Genomic DNA, 16,901 nt, shown 5'->3' on the forward strand with positions numbered 1-16,901 from the left:
TAAAGAACTTGCTCGATGTCATATAGGCTGCTAAATGTGTTATGTATGTATTCATAATAAATGATGGAGCTGGATCCAACCTCGTAGAACATACCAAGAACCACAATGCTGTATTGCCTTTGTATACATTTGTTTGCGGTTTAAGGGATTCAAATTCCATCTGACTCAGGAACGTCCCTTTCCGGACTTTGGGAGGAGGATATATAACTGGCCGAGGGTGTCAGAAACTCATCGTCCAGTTTCCTTACTTTAGCCCTTGCAGACCTGTGTGAGATTATCATGGGAGACCACAAGCTGTCCCGCCAGAATGTGGTACCTGAAAATAACATTCATCAGTACTGGCGAGATCAGTTTCAGTTATTGTCAACAATCTGCGTTTCTAGCCACTGCCATGCCTGTCTCTGTTTGGTCTTGTCTTTGGCCTCATAACTACATTCTCCCTGTCTTAGTCTCTGAACTGGTCTTCTTTTTTCCGTAATCTGCTCTTACATTTCTTTTTCCTGTCCATCTGGCCAAGCTCTTTTTGAGGATATGCTGTCTTCATACTTGGCAGCCTGCGTGAGCTCAGGTCCAGCTTTGTTGGAGAGGAACGGCCCTGCTCCATTATGGTCCTTTCTTGGAGGACTGTCTTAAACACCCTTGGACTGACAGTGCAGCAGAAAACATAGCTATTTATTCCTGAAAATAACTGCTTAAGCAAATAAAATGTGGGTCTTGTTAATTTTGGCTCTGGACAACCACAAACTGGAAAACATGGAGTAAAGTAGAATTTTAACCATTTCTGTCCACTCCCATTAAATTACTTTAGTTCAAGCAGTCATTGTTTCAGGCCTGCTCTAACACTGTGTCCTTAGAGATTGTCCTGCCTTCTCTTGGCCCCTCTTTTCAATTTATCCCCTGAGATCACCAAAGTATAATTGAAGTAAAAGCCTAGCAAGAACAGAAGCAAATAAGATGAGGTTGAAGGGTTCGGGGAACAGAGGAGAAATGTGAAAAAAGTGGTGTATTCATATTGGTCATTCTCCTGTAATAATAGATGGATTTTTAGTGCAAGGAGGAATAATAGTAGAAAAAATTTTATATACTATGATAACAGAAAAAAATGTTTCTAATATCATTGCTAAGAGTGCTTTGTGAAAGTAACATTCATAGATTTCATGAAGCTAAGTTCGTCTATTTGTCTTATAAATATATTTAAGTTTGAAATTTTGTGTCAGGCAAAAAACATATGTATGTTCTACTAATAGCACTGTTTTTAGTGAAAGATATAAATCTAGCCCTTAAATAAAGGCACATTTTCCAGTAATTTGTTTACTCATCCCAGATCTAAACAGAATTTTAAATTTAAAAGATGAAGTTGGCTTTTCCATTTTTTTTTTATGGATAGATTCTGATTATTACAGGCAAAAATGGGGTTCTCAAATGGATAAGTGCTAGGTTTCATGACTGATGTATTTGAAGGATATATTCTTTTGTAAGATAGAAATTATCTTAACATATTTAAAAATAAACAGAAGGCTGCTAGTGAGACAAAGATTTTATTGGGTAGAATATTTTGTGTCTTTTTATAATTAATCTGTACCACCAGTTATCTGAATAAATAAATATTCAGTTTATTTGACATAATATTTGCCACCAGTCAGTTTTCATGGTTTTATTTTCTTATTCACTATATTTGTAGGTGAATCCCTCAGTGATTTAATGAAAACACATTTTCTAACAAGCTCACTTATTTTAGCCCAGAGCAAATTAGGAGGTAGGCATGCCCTAAGCAGCACACTGACAGTAAGACGTAACCGTCGACAACCTGATGACACAGGAGGAAACCGAAACCCTTCAGATTCAACAAGCAGAGCAGTCAGATTTATTTGGAGAAGCGCATCTTAAACCTTGGGTTATGTACACCTTTGAGATACCTGATGGACGCTGTGGACTTTCTTCCCAGAAAGATGCATAAACATGTATCCGGTTACATTCAGTGTTGGGATTCTTGGGTTCCCTGAAGCCCATCCTTGGGCCCTTACCCTTACCATGGGTAAGAATCCATGATTTAGTAAATGAGCAAATAGCTTTACATACCTCTGTAGCCTTTAAGAGCATCACTGTATGACGGTTTATGGATAATTGACAAGACTAAGTTTACAGAAAATGTTAACATTTGTGCCACACTCTTAATAAATATACAATATTTCTTCTTTGAATTAAAAAATATACATTCTCCACTTAACGTTTATCCCATTATCTGGAAAACTCAGTCTTCATTCCTTAGGGGTACTGGTTAGTGAGGTGGTATTCTGTATTTGCATAAAATAAGCTACATTTTAGCATTTTAGTAATTGATGTCCCAGAGCCTTTTGGTGTTAGTGAGATTATGAGCATCTCTTCCCAAGCCAGTGTTCAGAGCTGTCCAGTTGGTACCTTGTGATCGCCATGGTGGGAATGTTTACAGTGCTGAAATACGTACTGCCAGTCAAGGCTTGCTCTGCCTCTATGCCCCACTCTGGTTTTTAAACATTTACTACATTCAGTTGATTTCAGTTACCCATTCAGCAAACATTTTTTGAGGGCCTTTTGTGTTCCAAATACTGTTCTAGGTACCAAGGATACGGCAGGGAATAAAAAGCATTTACTTAAGTGAATATAGTTTTCTAAATCTTAAATTCCCAAATAAAGACAGGGAAGTATTGGGAGTTCCTTAATCAGATCATGGAGGGAAATGTGGAGTCAAACAAAAGTAAATGGATGTCCTTGCTGTAGATCTTCAGAATCTTTTAATGTGCTTTTGTTCATTGTTATGCTCTAGGAAGAAAATACAGTATGTACTATTTTCAATACTTACTTAACCAAGGAGCTCTTTTTTTTTTCTTTTCCCAGAACATATCTAACATCTTTTAGAAATATGTTCTGCTGCTCCATGGCAGACACATCCCAGATGTTAGGAATTGATGTATGAAGGGCCTTTACCCAAGGGGTGTAGATCAGAGTGTGGCCAGGATTTCTGAAGACAGACCTTCTCACCATCTGGTTTATGGGTGGTCCATTTGTAGGTTGTAGATTGAATTATTTTACTGATGGTGTCCTGAACCATTCTATTGTATTTTCATTTCCAGTATTTAAATGAAAAAGCATCTTATATAATGAAAAAGCACTGTTCCACTTATACTGTTATTAATTTTAGAAAAATGCTTTCCCTTCTACTCTGCAGTTTCTGATTTGGGGACACCTAACGGTATGTGTATGTGAACTTCTGCCCCCACCTACTCCCTGCTGCTAGATTTCTCCTCAGCACTGGGTATCGCTTGCTCCAGATCCTCTTCCTATATGGGGGTCTCTGAAACCCCATTCATCTACCACTTCACCCTCACTAGGCTGTAGTGTTTCTCAGAAGTGTGGTTGATGGACAGTTGCATCACAGTCACCTGTGTGGTTATTAAAATCATAGGTTCCTGGGTCTCACCTCAGAACCTGTTGATTCAGAATCTGTTATATATGGAGCCCAGGAATCTGTGATTTCAAGTACATCTGCAAGTGATTGTTATTGAATTAATTTCCATGTTGAATTGGAAATCCATTTTTGGCCAGTGTATACAGTATTTCTCAGTTGTAGGTGCTCTTGGCATTTTGACCAGGACTGTGTCACTGTGTGGCACATTGCAGGCACAGCAGGACATTTAAAATCCTTGGTGCCTACCTGTCAAATGCCATTGTCATCCCCAGGTACTGGTACGACCCACAATGCCTTCACACATTTCCAAAGACTTCTTTTTCTACCATATGGAGGTAGTATCCTCCTTAATTGAGAATCACTGCTATATACTACTTTTATTACTCTAGAAGTTACTCTTAATAATTTTATACGTATAGCTAACCTAAGACCCCAAATTACTAACTGTGCACTTCCCAAGCAATACGAGGCCCTTAGAACATTTTAACGTCAATCACACCTCATTTACATGCTGTTTTGTTCAATATTTGAATTCCAGCTTTTTAAAAATGACATAAATTAGACATTATTATTATTATTGCCCTGTATAGTCATCAATATTTGTTTATATTGACCCAAGATTGCCATTTTATTTGATTTTTACTCCTTGCATTTTAGACTTTCCTTCTGAGTTTTTTTTTTTTTTAATCTTGAAATATACTTCAGAAGAATGTATTGCATGCTTTTTGGTGGTAAGCTTGGTTTTTGTTTGGCAAATAATATCTTTTTGGGAATGATGTTTTTACCTGGGAATATAATTCTAGATTGACTTAATTTCTCTTAGCACAGTATTGTGATTTTTATTGTTTCTCCGAGAAGTCTAATTTATTGTTCCTTTGTAGATAATCTGACTTCTTTTCTCTGACTGGTTTTAAACATCACCTCTTTATCTTTGGTGTTTTGCAGCTTCATATGATGTGTCTGGATGTAGATTTCTTTTTTATTTATCCTCCTTATGACTTGTGTCTCCTGAATCTGAGGTCTTATGTCTTCTATCTATTCTGGAAAATTTTCAGCCGCTGTCTCTTGAAATATCGCTTCTCTCCATTTTTTTCTGTTCTTTTCTTCTGAAACTTTAATTAGATGTATGTTCATCTCTCTTTCACGACATGTCTTTATGAGATAAGATGATTTTAAAATGTCTCTTAATCTCTCACATCTTCTGTCTTTGTCTCTTTTTGCTGTTTCAGATCTGTCATTTGGTTTACTAATTCTGTCTTTGTGTCTGCTCCAATTAGGCTTTTTTTTTTTTTTTTTTTTTTGCAGTACGTGGGCCTCTCACTGTTGTGGCCTCTCCCGTTGTGGAGCACAGGCTCCGGATGCGCAGGCCCAGCGACCATGGCTCACGGGCCCAACCGCTCTGTGGCATGTGGGATCCTCCTGGACCGGGGCACGAACCCGCGTCCCCTGCATCGGCAGGCAGACCCTCAACCACTGCGCTACCAGGGAAGCCCCCAATTAGGTTTTTAATCTCAAGAATTATATTTTTTATTTCCAGAAATTCTGTTAGGTTCTTTTTTTCCTATCTTTCAAGTCATTTTTGTTAGCCTCTTGTTTCTGGTCCATGTATTTAATACTTTCCTTTAGTCCTGTAAACTTCTAAAGCATACTTAACTGTAATTTTATATTATGTATCTGTTAATTCCAAAATTTGAACTTCCTGCAAATTTAATTTGTTGTTTATAACTTTTGCTGCTCTTGTAGTTTGTTTCCTTGTGGTTTGATAATTTTGTTTTAATTTCATATTTGGCTAAAGTAATTTAGGAATCTCCTGGGGCATGGATTGAAGGTACATTTCTCTACAGAAAATTTGCTTCTCTTTCTGTCAGGTGCCTTTCATTACCACCAACCCAGAAACAGCTTAAATTCATTTCTTGGCTTGAGGTTCCTGGTCCTTGCAAGAAGTCTAAATTTATACTCAACTGAGAATAGGCTGTAATTATGAATTTGAATTTTCAGGGAACCCCCCTCATTCTAGTGATTCAATGGACAGACACCCCCTTCCTCCCCTCCGATCACTGAGAGATGTGGCCTTTCAGGGGCATTGTTGGTTTTATGCAGTGGTCTCAATTCCAGCTTTCACTACATCCAATAAAAATCAAAATTTAAGTCTCTCGATTCTAAGTTTAAGCTAAGGTCATGGCTTTAGCTCTTGCTTACCACTCCGATTTCCTTCATTAAATGCATTCAACAGATACTTTTCGAGCGAATGACTGTTTTCTCTTTGTTTTCGCTTCCTGTGGATTTCTTTCCTTGTGTGTCCAGCAGTGCATTTAAAAGAGTACTTGTTCTATCTTATCTGCCATATCTAGGTATTTGTAATGGGAAGGGTTTTCATATCTAGTCTTACATATTTCCAAAAGCAAAACCTCAGGTGATTTTTATACATACCGGAGTTTGAGCACCTTTGGGTTAGAGATGCTGCTTCTGTCACTTCTGTAGTGGGAAGTGGAAATGTGGTTACATGGTCCCTTATGTTTTCCCAAACTTAATACCACTATTAAGTTTTATCCACATTGTTAGTTCATTTGACATTTGTGGTCTGCCAATTACCATTTAAAAGTGTTTTGTTATTTTGTTTGTTTGTTTTTTGCGGTATGTGGGCCTCTCACTGTTGTGGCCTCTCCTGTTGCGGAGCGCTCCGGACGCGGACGCGCAGGCGCAGCGGCCATGGCTCACGGGCCTAGCCGCTCCGCGGCATGTGGGATCTTCCTGGAACGGGGCACGAACCCGTGTCCCCTGCATCGGCAGGCGGACTCTCAACCACTGCGCCACCAGGGAAGCCCAAGTGCATCTTTTTTTAAAGTTAATGTGGTAGTCTCAATCTGTTTTTTTCTTTTTTGAAATTAGCATCATACAGTCCTAGAAATTTAGATATTTAATCATCTGCTTTTAAGAAACAAAGAGCCATTCAAGTTAATTCAAGTAAAGAGAGGCTATTGTGAAGATACATGTGATAGGGAACTGGAAAGCTGTCAGGAACTCAAGGCAGCTTTGGAGATATGTTTCTTTCTCATGGTCTCTTATTTTTTTCTGTGCATTTGTTCTGTTCTCTGCTCTTTATTGTCTGTCTGCTCACTGTATCTTTCCTGTTTCTTCAAATCTTTATTTGCCCAAGGTCCTACTTGCTAAGACAGTGGCACAACTTTATGGCATCATTTACACACTGGGTTATATTGCATGGTGGTTCAAACTTCTTAGAGCTGTGATGTCTAATACAGTTGTCACTGGCCACACACTGCTTTTAAAATCAAAATGTGTAGGATCTATGTGCTGAAAATACATAATGTGTAGGATCTATATGCTGATAATGTTTTTATAAAACATTCATGAAAGATATCAGAGAAAACCTAAATAGAGAGTAGTGTTCGTGGATTGAAAGATTCTGAATAGTCAAGGTGTCAGCTCTCCACAAATTGATCTATAATTACAATCAGAATCTCAGCAGGGTTTTTAAAAATTAAATATAGACAAGGCAATTCTAAAATTTCTGTGAAAAGGCAGAGGACCTAGAATAGCTAAAGGAACTTCGAAAAAGAAAAATAAAGTTGGAGGAATCACAATATCTCATTTTTAAGACTTAACTGTAAAGCTCTAGTAATCAGGATTGTGTGTGGTATGGGTAGAGAATAGACACAAGATCAATGGATCAATATAGAATCCAGAAATAGACCGACACAAATATGGCCAATTGATTTTAACAAAGATGAAAGGCAATTCAATGGAAGAAAGATAGTCTTTTCAACAAATAGTATTGGAAGAGTTGGACATATACGTGCAAAAAAGAAAAAAAGGAAGGAACATTGACCTAAACTTCACAAAACAAAATTAACTTAAACAAAAATTAACTCAAAATATATCATAAATCTAAATGTAAAACTTCTTCTTTTAGAAGAAAGCATAGGAAAAAATCTTTATGACTTGAGGTTAAGTAAGGTCTTGGACATGATACCAAAAGCATAATTCATAAAAGAAAACAGTTGATAAATTGGACTTCATCAAAGGTAAAAACTTTTGCTCAGTGTGTTAGTTTGCTAGGTCTGCCATAGCAAAATACCACAGACTGGGTGGCGTAAACAATTGAAATTTTATTTTCTCACAGTTCTGGAGACTGGAAGCCCAAGATTAAGGTGTTGTTAGGGTTGGTGTCTCTTGAGGCCTCTCCTTGGGTTGTAGGTGGCTGCCTTCTTGCTGTGTTCTCACATGGCCTTTTCTCTGTGCACACACAACTCTGGTCCCTTCCTCTTATAAGAACACTGGTCCTATTGGATTAGAGCCCATCCGTATGGCTTCATTTAACCTTAATTACCTCTTTAAAGGCCGTGTCTCCAAATACAGTTACATTCTAAGGTACTGGGGCTTAGGACTTCAACGTCCGGATTTGGGGGGCACACAATTCAGTCCATAATGCTCTGCAAAAGGCACTGTTAAGAGAATGAAAAGACAAGATATAGACTGGGAAAAAATATTTGCAAATCATATGCCTGAAAAAGAACTTGTATCTAGAATATATAAAGAACTCTCAAAACTCAACAATAAGAAACATCCCAATTAAAACATGGACAAAAGATAGAAGACACTTCACCAAAGGATGGCAAATAAGCACATGAATAGATGTTCAATGTTATTAGCCATTAGGGAAATGCAGACTAAAATCACCATGAGATACCATCACCTACCTGTTAGAAATGGCTAAAAAGTACAGTCCCAACTTCTAGCAAGGAAGTTCTGGAAGAACTGGAGCTCTCATACATTGCTGCTGGAAATGAACAATGGTACAGCCACTCTAGAAAGAACTTGACTGTTTCTTTAAAGATTATACATATACCCACTATATGGCCCAGTCTCTCTCCAAGGTCTTTTTATAATCTGTACACAGATGTTTATAGCAGCTCAATTCACATTTACCTAAAACTGAAAACAGCCAATATGTCCTTCCAATGGTAGTGAATAAAATGTGGTATATCCATACAGTGGAATACTGCTTAACAATAAAAAGGAATAAATTAATGATACATGCAGCAACTTGGTGAAAGAAAATAGTCTCAAAAAGTTATATGATGATTTAATTTACATGAAATTCTTGAAAAGACAAAACTGTAGTGGCAAAGAACAAATCAGTAGTTGCCAGAGGTTGGACTGAAGGGAGAATGTAACTTTCAGGGAGGTTTTGCAGTGCTGGAACTTTTCTGTTTCCAGATGGTTGTTAACTCATTTTATGCAAATCTATGCATGTATTAAAACTACTAGAACTATATTTTTAAGAGTTGATTGTTTTCCAGTTAAAGCTAAACGAGTCTTGGGGATGTAATGTACAGCATGGTGACTATAGTTAACAATACTGTATTATATATATGAAAGATGCTAAGAGAATAGATCTTAAAAGTTCTCATCACAAGAAAAAATTTGTAGCTATGTGTGGTGATGAATGTTAACTAAACTTATTGTGGTAATCATTTAGTAATATACACATATATCAAATCATTATGTTGTACACCTAAAACTAATACAATGTTATGTCAATTATATCTCAAATTTTTAAATATTTAAATGTCTCAAAAAAATTTAAAGCCTTTCCAATTTAAATATTGCGTACACAAATAATTAAATACAGCTCAGTTCTTCAGTTGTATTAACCACATTTCAGTTGATCAGTAGCTCCATGTGGCATGGGACTACAGTAGTGGACAGCGCAGGTATAGAACATTTCCATTAATGCAGAAGGTTCTACTGGATAGTGCTGTTTTAGAGTGGGGGTCAGCCAGTTTTCTCTGTAAAGGGCCAGATAGAAAATACTTCAGGTTTTGTGGGCCACATGGTCTCTATCTCAGCTGCTCAACTCTACTGTTGTATTGTGAAAGCAGCCATAGACAATTCTTAACCAGATGAACATGGCTGTGTTTCGGTAAAGCTTCATTTACAAAAACAGGCATGTTTGCTGACCCCTATTTCCGAGAATCTGATTGGCCTATTTCCTTTTTCATGTCAGCTCACGGTTTATTGGTAGAGTGACCTTATAATTTACCATCCAAGTTAAATAAAATTTTAATTATAAATTTGAGAGTGAAAGTGGGCATTGTTAGTAATTCTGCTAGGACAGTTGGCATAACCTGCAAATGTCCTGGGCAAACCAGGAATGTACATCACCCTGGCTATCAGTCTTCCTATGAAGTGGTTGCCTTTGTAGTAGGCTCATACCTAGTCCAAGAAACTGTGGAAAAGCAAACCAAACTATTCCTTCAGCAGGGGCTGTGGGTTAGCCATTTTTCTCTGAAATGAGTATTTATATGGGAGGCACCCTGAGGTTTGGCCCGCCCAGTACACTCAAAATAGCCTGTTTTCTGTCCCTGTGCCTTTGTTCATGCTTTTTTTTCTATGCCCTCTTTCCCATCCCTCTTCTGTGTTTGTTGTAATCCAGCCCATCTCTCAAACCTCTGCTTAGGTGGTATCTCCTTCATAAAGCCATCCCTGTAAACACCCCTTGCAGACTTAAAAGCCGGTACTTATATTTTATAAAATTCACATGGCACAGTGCCTTAGACCAGGTGCCCAGGCCTGGCTGAGCACCAGAAGCAGCACTTCAGTAGCTTTAAATACAGATTCCTGTGTCTCATCCTAAATCTGTTGATTCAGAAATCAGTGGCAGTGTTTTTATTGTTTTGTTTTTAAACTCCTCATATGATTCTTGTATAACCAGCCAGCTGGTTCAGTATTTGGAATCTGTTAATTTAGAGTTAAATTATTTGATGTAAACATTGACTTTCAGAATTAGAAGGAACCTTCTTAGAAGTAGTCTTTTTTCACTTTCTTATTTTTAAATTGGGGGGAGAAGACACAAGGAGATTACTTGCTCAGATCCCGTTGCGTGTTACTGGCAGAGCCAGCACTAAACTTTGCATTTTTTCACTCCCATTTCAGAACCTTTCTTCATATTCTCGTTGGACAGCCCCTTCTGAATAGTAAGCTTTGGGTACCAGAAGGTGCTTGTATACCGTAGATGATCAGATTTGTTATTGATAGTTATTTAACTCACTTTATATAACACATAGCACTTTTTTTTTTTTTTTGCTGCTTAATGATCCATTCTTTTTTTTTTTTTTTAATGATCCATTCTTGATTATGTTGTTTACTCCCATTCCCACACTCAAGGAATACTTTACTGATAATTGGAGATAACTCAGCAGTTTGCATGAAATCATCTCAGAAAAACCTTTTACCAAATTAATGCTAATATGAATGGCTTCTAAAAGTCTGACTGAATCAAACTGAATTTTGGGACAGCTTTGAAATGTAATAGTTTCCAAGAGCTCCTCTGAAACTGAGATCAGCTCTAGATCCGCAGGATTTTTCTCACCAGGTCTAACCTTTCCCATTTGAGAAAGGTTACTGAGGATCTGTGGGAGTGTGTGTGTGTGTGTGGGGGGGGAGTGCCTAAACTTGAATGGGGATCAGGAAAATTCTTGTGGGAAGTGATAATAACCTAAGTTGAGCTTTAAAAGATGTCTAGAAGTTAGGCCAGGGGAGGGAGTTAGGGAGAGCGTTTGTCTAGGCATTAAGTGCCAAAGGGCAAAAAGTGTGGATAGCATTGGAGATGGCCAGTTGTTTAGTTTGGTTAGAGCATAAAGTGCAAATTAAGGAATGACTGGAAATATAGACAGGAGCCAGGTAGTGAATGGTTTTACAGTAAAATGTTGTATTTCGCAATTGGCTATCCACATGCAAAGGAGTGAAATTTGAGCCCTGCCTGACACCATATAAAAAGTCACTCAAAATGGATCAGAGACCTAAATGGAAGACCTAAACTATAAAACTCTTAGAAAAAAACATAGGAAAAAAAATCTTTGTGACCTTGGGTTCCAGGCAGTGGTTTTTCAGCTATAATACTCAAAGCACAAGTAACTAAAAATAGGTAAGTTGGACTTCATCAAAATTTAAAAGTTTTGTGCTTCAAAGAACACCATCAAGAAAACAAAGACAACTCAGAGTGGGATTAAATATTTACAAGTCATGTAATCAATAAGAGGCATATGAAGATTTATAAAGAACTCTTACAAGTCAACAATAAAATTGACAATTAAAAATGAGCAAAGAATTGGATACACATTTTTCCAAAGAAATTCAGATGACTAACCAGCATATGAAAAGATGCTCAAGATTGTTAGCCATTAGTGAGTTTTAAGTCAAACCACAGAGAGACAGTACTTCACATTCACTAAGAAAACAAAAGTTAAAAAGCCAGGTAATAATAAATATTGGCATGGATGTAGAGAAATTGGAATCCTCATACATTGCTGGCGATAATATAAAATGGTGCAGCCACTTTGGAAGAAAGTTTGACAGTTCTTCAAAAAGCTAATCATACAGTTACCGTGTGATTCAGCAATTCCACTATTAGATCTGTATCCAACAGAATCGAAAACGTAGGTCCACACAGTGTTCATAAAAGCATTGTTCATAATAGCCCCAAATGGAAACAACCCAAATATCCTTCAACTGATAAAAGGATAAACAAATGTGGAATTGCCATGCAATGAAATATTGTTCAGCAACAAAAGGAATAAAGTACTGATATGTGCCGCAACATGGATGAACCTGAAAACCTTATGCTCAGTTAAAGAAGCTAGTCACAAGGGACCACATTTTGTATGATCCTATTTATGTGAAATATCCAGAACAGTCAAATCAATAGAGACAGGAAGTAGACCAGTACTAGTTGTCAGAGTCTGGGAGGGGGAGGAGTAGGGGAGCGACTGCTAATGGGTCTGGGGGTTTCTTTCTGGAGCAATGAAAATGTTTCAGATTTAGAGAGGAATAATGGTTACATAATTATGTGAATATACTAGAAACTGCTGCATTGTACACATTAAAAGGGTGAACTTTATGATATGTGAATTATATCCCAATAAAGCTGTTATAAAAAGTGCTGTATTTAGTAAGTAATTTAAATTCTCTGATAGGGAATTTGAATTTGTGTCTTTAAAGCAATGGTGTGTACTCCTGAAGAGTTTTAAACTCAAGAACAACGTGATCTGAACATCACTTTCAGAGCATGTTAGAATGGTGGTCAAATCAATGATGTGGCAGAAGAGTGGGTCTAGAAGCTGAGAAATACGTATCCTCAGTTTTCTGCCCTGGGCAGATCTGTAAATTTTATGTTACTGATACTGATTTAGAAATTTTTAACTTTATACGTGGTAATATGTTATAATATTTACCTTGCTCTCATTTTTTTTCCTAATCAGTTTCTCTAGGTGATTGAAAAAAGAATAGTAGGTACAGAGTATTAGAGTTAATATTAATTTTTAAATTTACCTGTGTGTAACCTTGGCTGCTGTGAGTTTAGAGACAGCAAAATATGACTTATTTTAGCCAGAGGACCAAGATTCTTGATGAACCATAATGCTTTAAACATCTTCCATTAATAAACGTAAGGATTTTGATGGGGAAAAAGCTCAGAAATTCAGGTTTACTGAGGGTTTTTTGTTATTCTCCTTCCCTTTTTGTGATTTATCTTGTCTGTCAAGTAAGTTACATATTGGAGAATTCCAATATTTTAAAACTTTTTATCCTTTAGAAAATTCTAGACTGATTTAAATTTTGAAAAATTGTATTCATAAGTCAAGCCTATAGTAAATAATTGACTTTAGTAAACTAGTTATCACTAGTTTACTGTCATAGTTTTTCTGTTAAATATGTGCTGGTGTAACCATTAATAAATCTATTTTTAGAAGAGAACATTGTGTACTGCAGCCATTTTGGACACTTTGTGTAACTTGTGTTGTCGGTAGAGATCGTGCCCTCTTGTGGTAAGCTGGGAACAGAATTTCAGCTGTAAAAGTAATCACCCTAGCTTTCTTTGAGTTCATATTTTTTGCTAGTGCATACTCTGAGTTTATTTTCAATAAACAGAAAACAAAACTATAGCAAAATTTTTAAATGGAGAATTGAGAATTGGAGAGAATAGTATGTTTTGTCTTATTTTATTTGGAGAAGTGCTAAAAAAAGATGTGGGTTAACGGACAGAGTATCAAGGAGGAGCCTAACAGGGAAAAGATTTCTCAGTGTGGAAAGGCAACGCGTTCTGAGAGTGTTTGAGAAGGTTTATGACTAACGTTGATGTGATACCCTGAATATTTTACAGGTACACTGTGCCCCATCCTCCTTAGAAAATGCTCCCAGAATGTCTATTCCGTGTGTGTGTGTGTGTGTGTGTGTGTGTGTGTGTGTGTGTATACCTTCTCATCCTAGGGAAGGGAATAAACATGTGGCACTATTTGAACTGTCTGTCTCATATAATGGAAATTAAGTTTAGTTTGAAATAAATGTTGAAATCTGTTTTGAACTGCCTGTAATAAGTTGGCATCCTAAGTGTTTATTAGTCATGGGGATTTTTTTTCCAAAAGGAATGAATTTTCCCTGAAAATTTTATTTTAATGTTTTCTTAATTTATATTTTTTAATACCTTTGTTCTTCTTTGAGTTTAAAGGTTAAATTTTATATTTCAGCAGTGACTGTGTCCCATATATATCTTCTTAGAAACTGATTTTTTTTGTTTTTTAATGCCCCAGTATTCGTAGAAGGATTCCGATGTTAATGCTGTTATCATCCCTTGTGGGTGATTCACTGATCTTTACCAATCCATTAATAAGAAGTGTTACAACTAAGTATTATTCTCATCACATGAATGAATTCTTCTGTGATCAGGGAATTGCATATATTGATCTTCATTGGTTGATATGAAAATCAGTTTATTAAGTTTCAGTTCATAGTTTAAAATATTATTTTGAAAATTCTGATTCAGTTATAGAACATTTTAAATTGACAAAAATAACTGCCATTTTTATACAAATTGAAAAGACAGTTTCTGCTTATTTATACCTAATTACAGCTGTAAACACCGGCAATCTAACATTATGGATTGATTTTTTTTAATATTTATATTTTTAATATGTGGCTTGTAAAGATATATTTGGTTTGTATTAACTGCACTTATTTCATTGTACTATCAGGTGTGTTTAAACAGATGCAGGGAGGTTGTTTTTACAGTTAAAAAATGGTGCTTGCTTTTCATATTATGAAGTTTTTTAATTTACAAGTTTAAAGCTAGTTAATTCAAGATTTTAACAAACCTTTGAATGAATGGCAGTAGAATGTAATGCTTAGAAAAGCTCAGACTCTAGCGTTAGACTGCCTGGGTTAGAATCCCAGCACCGTCACTGACTAGGTAGATGGCCTTGGCAAGTTCTTTAACTTCTTGGTGCTTCAGATTCCTCATCTGCAACACGGGAGTAGTATTAGTACCTACCTCATAAGATTGTTGTAAGGATTAAACGAATTAATATAAAAACACTTAGAGGGCTTCCCTGGTGGCGCAGTGGTTGAGAGTCCGCCTGCCGATGCAGGGGACACAGGTTCGTGCCCCGGTCCGGGAAGATCCCACATGCCGCGGAGCGGCTTGGCCCGTGAGCCATGGCCGCTGAGCCTGCACGTCCGGAGCATGTGCTCCGCAATGGGAGAGGCCACAACAGTGGAGGCCCGCGTACTGCAAAAAGACCCCCAAAACACTTAGAATAGTGCCTGATGTATGTATACTAAGGTCTGTGCTTCTGTTAACAATATTGTTATCACCATTATTAAATTTATACATAGATTAATGTTGAAATTCATTTTGAAGAATATACTGTTTGTTTTGTAAATATAAATCACTTTCGCAATTCTTGCTTTAAAAGACTTTTCTGAATAATTGAAAATAAATAAAAGCTAAAATTACATTTTATGAAGTTTTTATGAAAGCTTTTTTCACAATTATCTTTTCTTTTCTTTTAGGCACGAAATGTTAACACCGGTGAATTGGCAGCAATTAAAGTAATAAAATTGGAACCAGGTAAATTCATTGAAATTTGGTGTTTCTTATTGCTCTCAGCCACTGGATAGCTTTCAGGCTTGTTTTAATGATGTTTGGTCAACCTTCTCTTGTTGTTCCCAACATCTGGCAAATAGGACTAGTGTCTACTCTTCCCTTCACCTCTTTGAGACCTGTAGACATGTTGCCCAGTTCTTCCCTGAAAAATAGCTAATAATCGCGGGAGGGAGGGGAGCTCCTGAGGAGACTTTGTTCCTTCTGGACGCAGTTGAGCTCCCTTGTCACATGTCGTTAGTGGTGTATTTCCAGGTTAACACTGTCCAGTGATGAGGGGCAGTGTGACGCAGTGGAAAGAATGGGACTGAAATTTGCTGGTTGTAGTCCAGCTCTTCGTGTCCCACTGTCTTGCTCTGTGAACTTGGGCAGGTAACTTAAGCTCTGAGTCTCGGTTTCCCCAATAAACCTAGCTCTCATATTTCACAGGTCGTTAAGATTGTAATAGCTACCTTCCACCTTTAGTAGCTTGTCAAGCCTCTAGGACTGCTCCATATGTTTCGTCTGCTTCAACTGTATTCTATCCCTGAATTCCCCCCACTCCCTGCAAACATACCCTTCCCTCTTTTTCTCCCTCCCACCATAAGTAAGTAAGTGTACTAGTGTCTAGACTGAGTTCCACGGCGATGATAGTGCCTTTCTGAGGGTGCCTTTCAGTATGGGCACAAATACATCCAGTAATTTTTTTTTTTTTAAGTGTAGGCAACTTTTTCTATGAAAGTCGAGATAGTAAAATATTTTAGGCTTTTTGGACCACAGGTAGTCTCTGAATACAGTTCTCTCTCTCTTCCTTCCTCTCTCTTTTCATCCTCCTAAAATATAAAAACCATTCTTTGCTGAAAAGCCATTCTTAGCAAACCAGGCCACCTGCGCTTGTAGTTTGCCCACCCCTGATTTAGATCATCAGTAGACTTTTTAGAAGTGCTGTTAAGATGAAGTTTGAAGGATGTGTTGACTGACTGTGATCAAACCACACTCAAATATAATGAATTAAAAAAATACTTTTTAAGTTACAGGTATTTACAGATTTTTTATATTCTAATTATATTCTAGCATCACATGACAAAGCTTTTTCTGTTCTCTGAATCTCCTGTTGTTTAGCGGAAATTTGAAATTGACAAAATCTGAGGTTAAGAAAGAAATTAAAGGTTTGACATTTGAAGCAGGGCCTCCATTTTTAATCATTAAGAAGTGGCTATGTTATTGATGAAGTAGTCTCTAACTGGTAGCAGTATGTACATACATCATTCCTTCAAATCAGTTTAGTGCCTCCTCTTTCAGGAAGCCTTCCTCCCCTGACCCCTGCCCTGACTAAGATGACTCCTGCAGGAATAGCTCTGGAATACCACTTACCACAGGTGTGCTTCCAGAGTCGTCTTTCTTTGTTCCTAAGTTTTAATCGAATTTGTGTCCACAGCACTCAACTTAGCATCGGTGCATAGTACACATTCAGGACATCTTAAAATTTCCTTTAAAAAATTAGGAACTTAAAATCTTATT

General features: G+C 37.1%; 1 protein-coding gene across 4 annotated transcripts in view; it reads left to right on the forward strand.

The window, feature by feature from the left end:
- Nucleotides 1-16,901, forward strand: part of MAP4K3 (mitogen-activated protein kinase kinase kinase kinase 3) — a 188,724-nt gene that overhangs the window by 46,747 nt on the left and 125,076 nt on the right. For all 4 annotated transcript variants that reach the window (XM_060309558.2, XM_030857860.3, XM_060309559.2 and 1 more), the window contains exon 2: nucleotides 15,311-15,368. In XM_060309558.2, the coding sequence (XP_060165541.1) occupies nucleotides 15,311-15,368 (58 nt within the window). The remainder of the gene's footprint in view (nucleotides 1-15,310; nucleotides 15,369-16,901) is intronic.

Source organism: Globicephala melas, chromosome 12 (assembly GCF_963455315.2).
Source record: "Globicephala melas chromosome 12, mGloMel1.2, whole genome shotgun sequence".
NCBI classification, from domain to species: Eukaryota; Metazoa; Chordata; class Mammalia; order Artiodactyla; family Delphinidae; genus Globicephala; species Globicephala melas.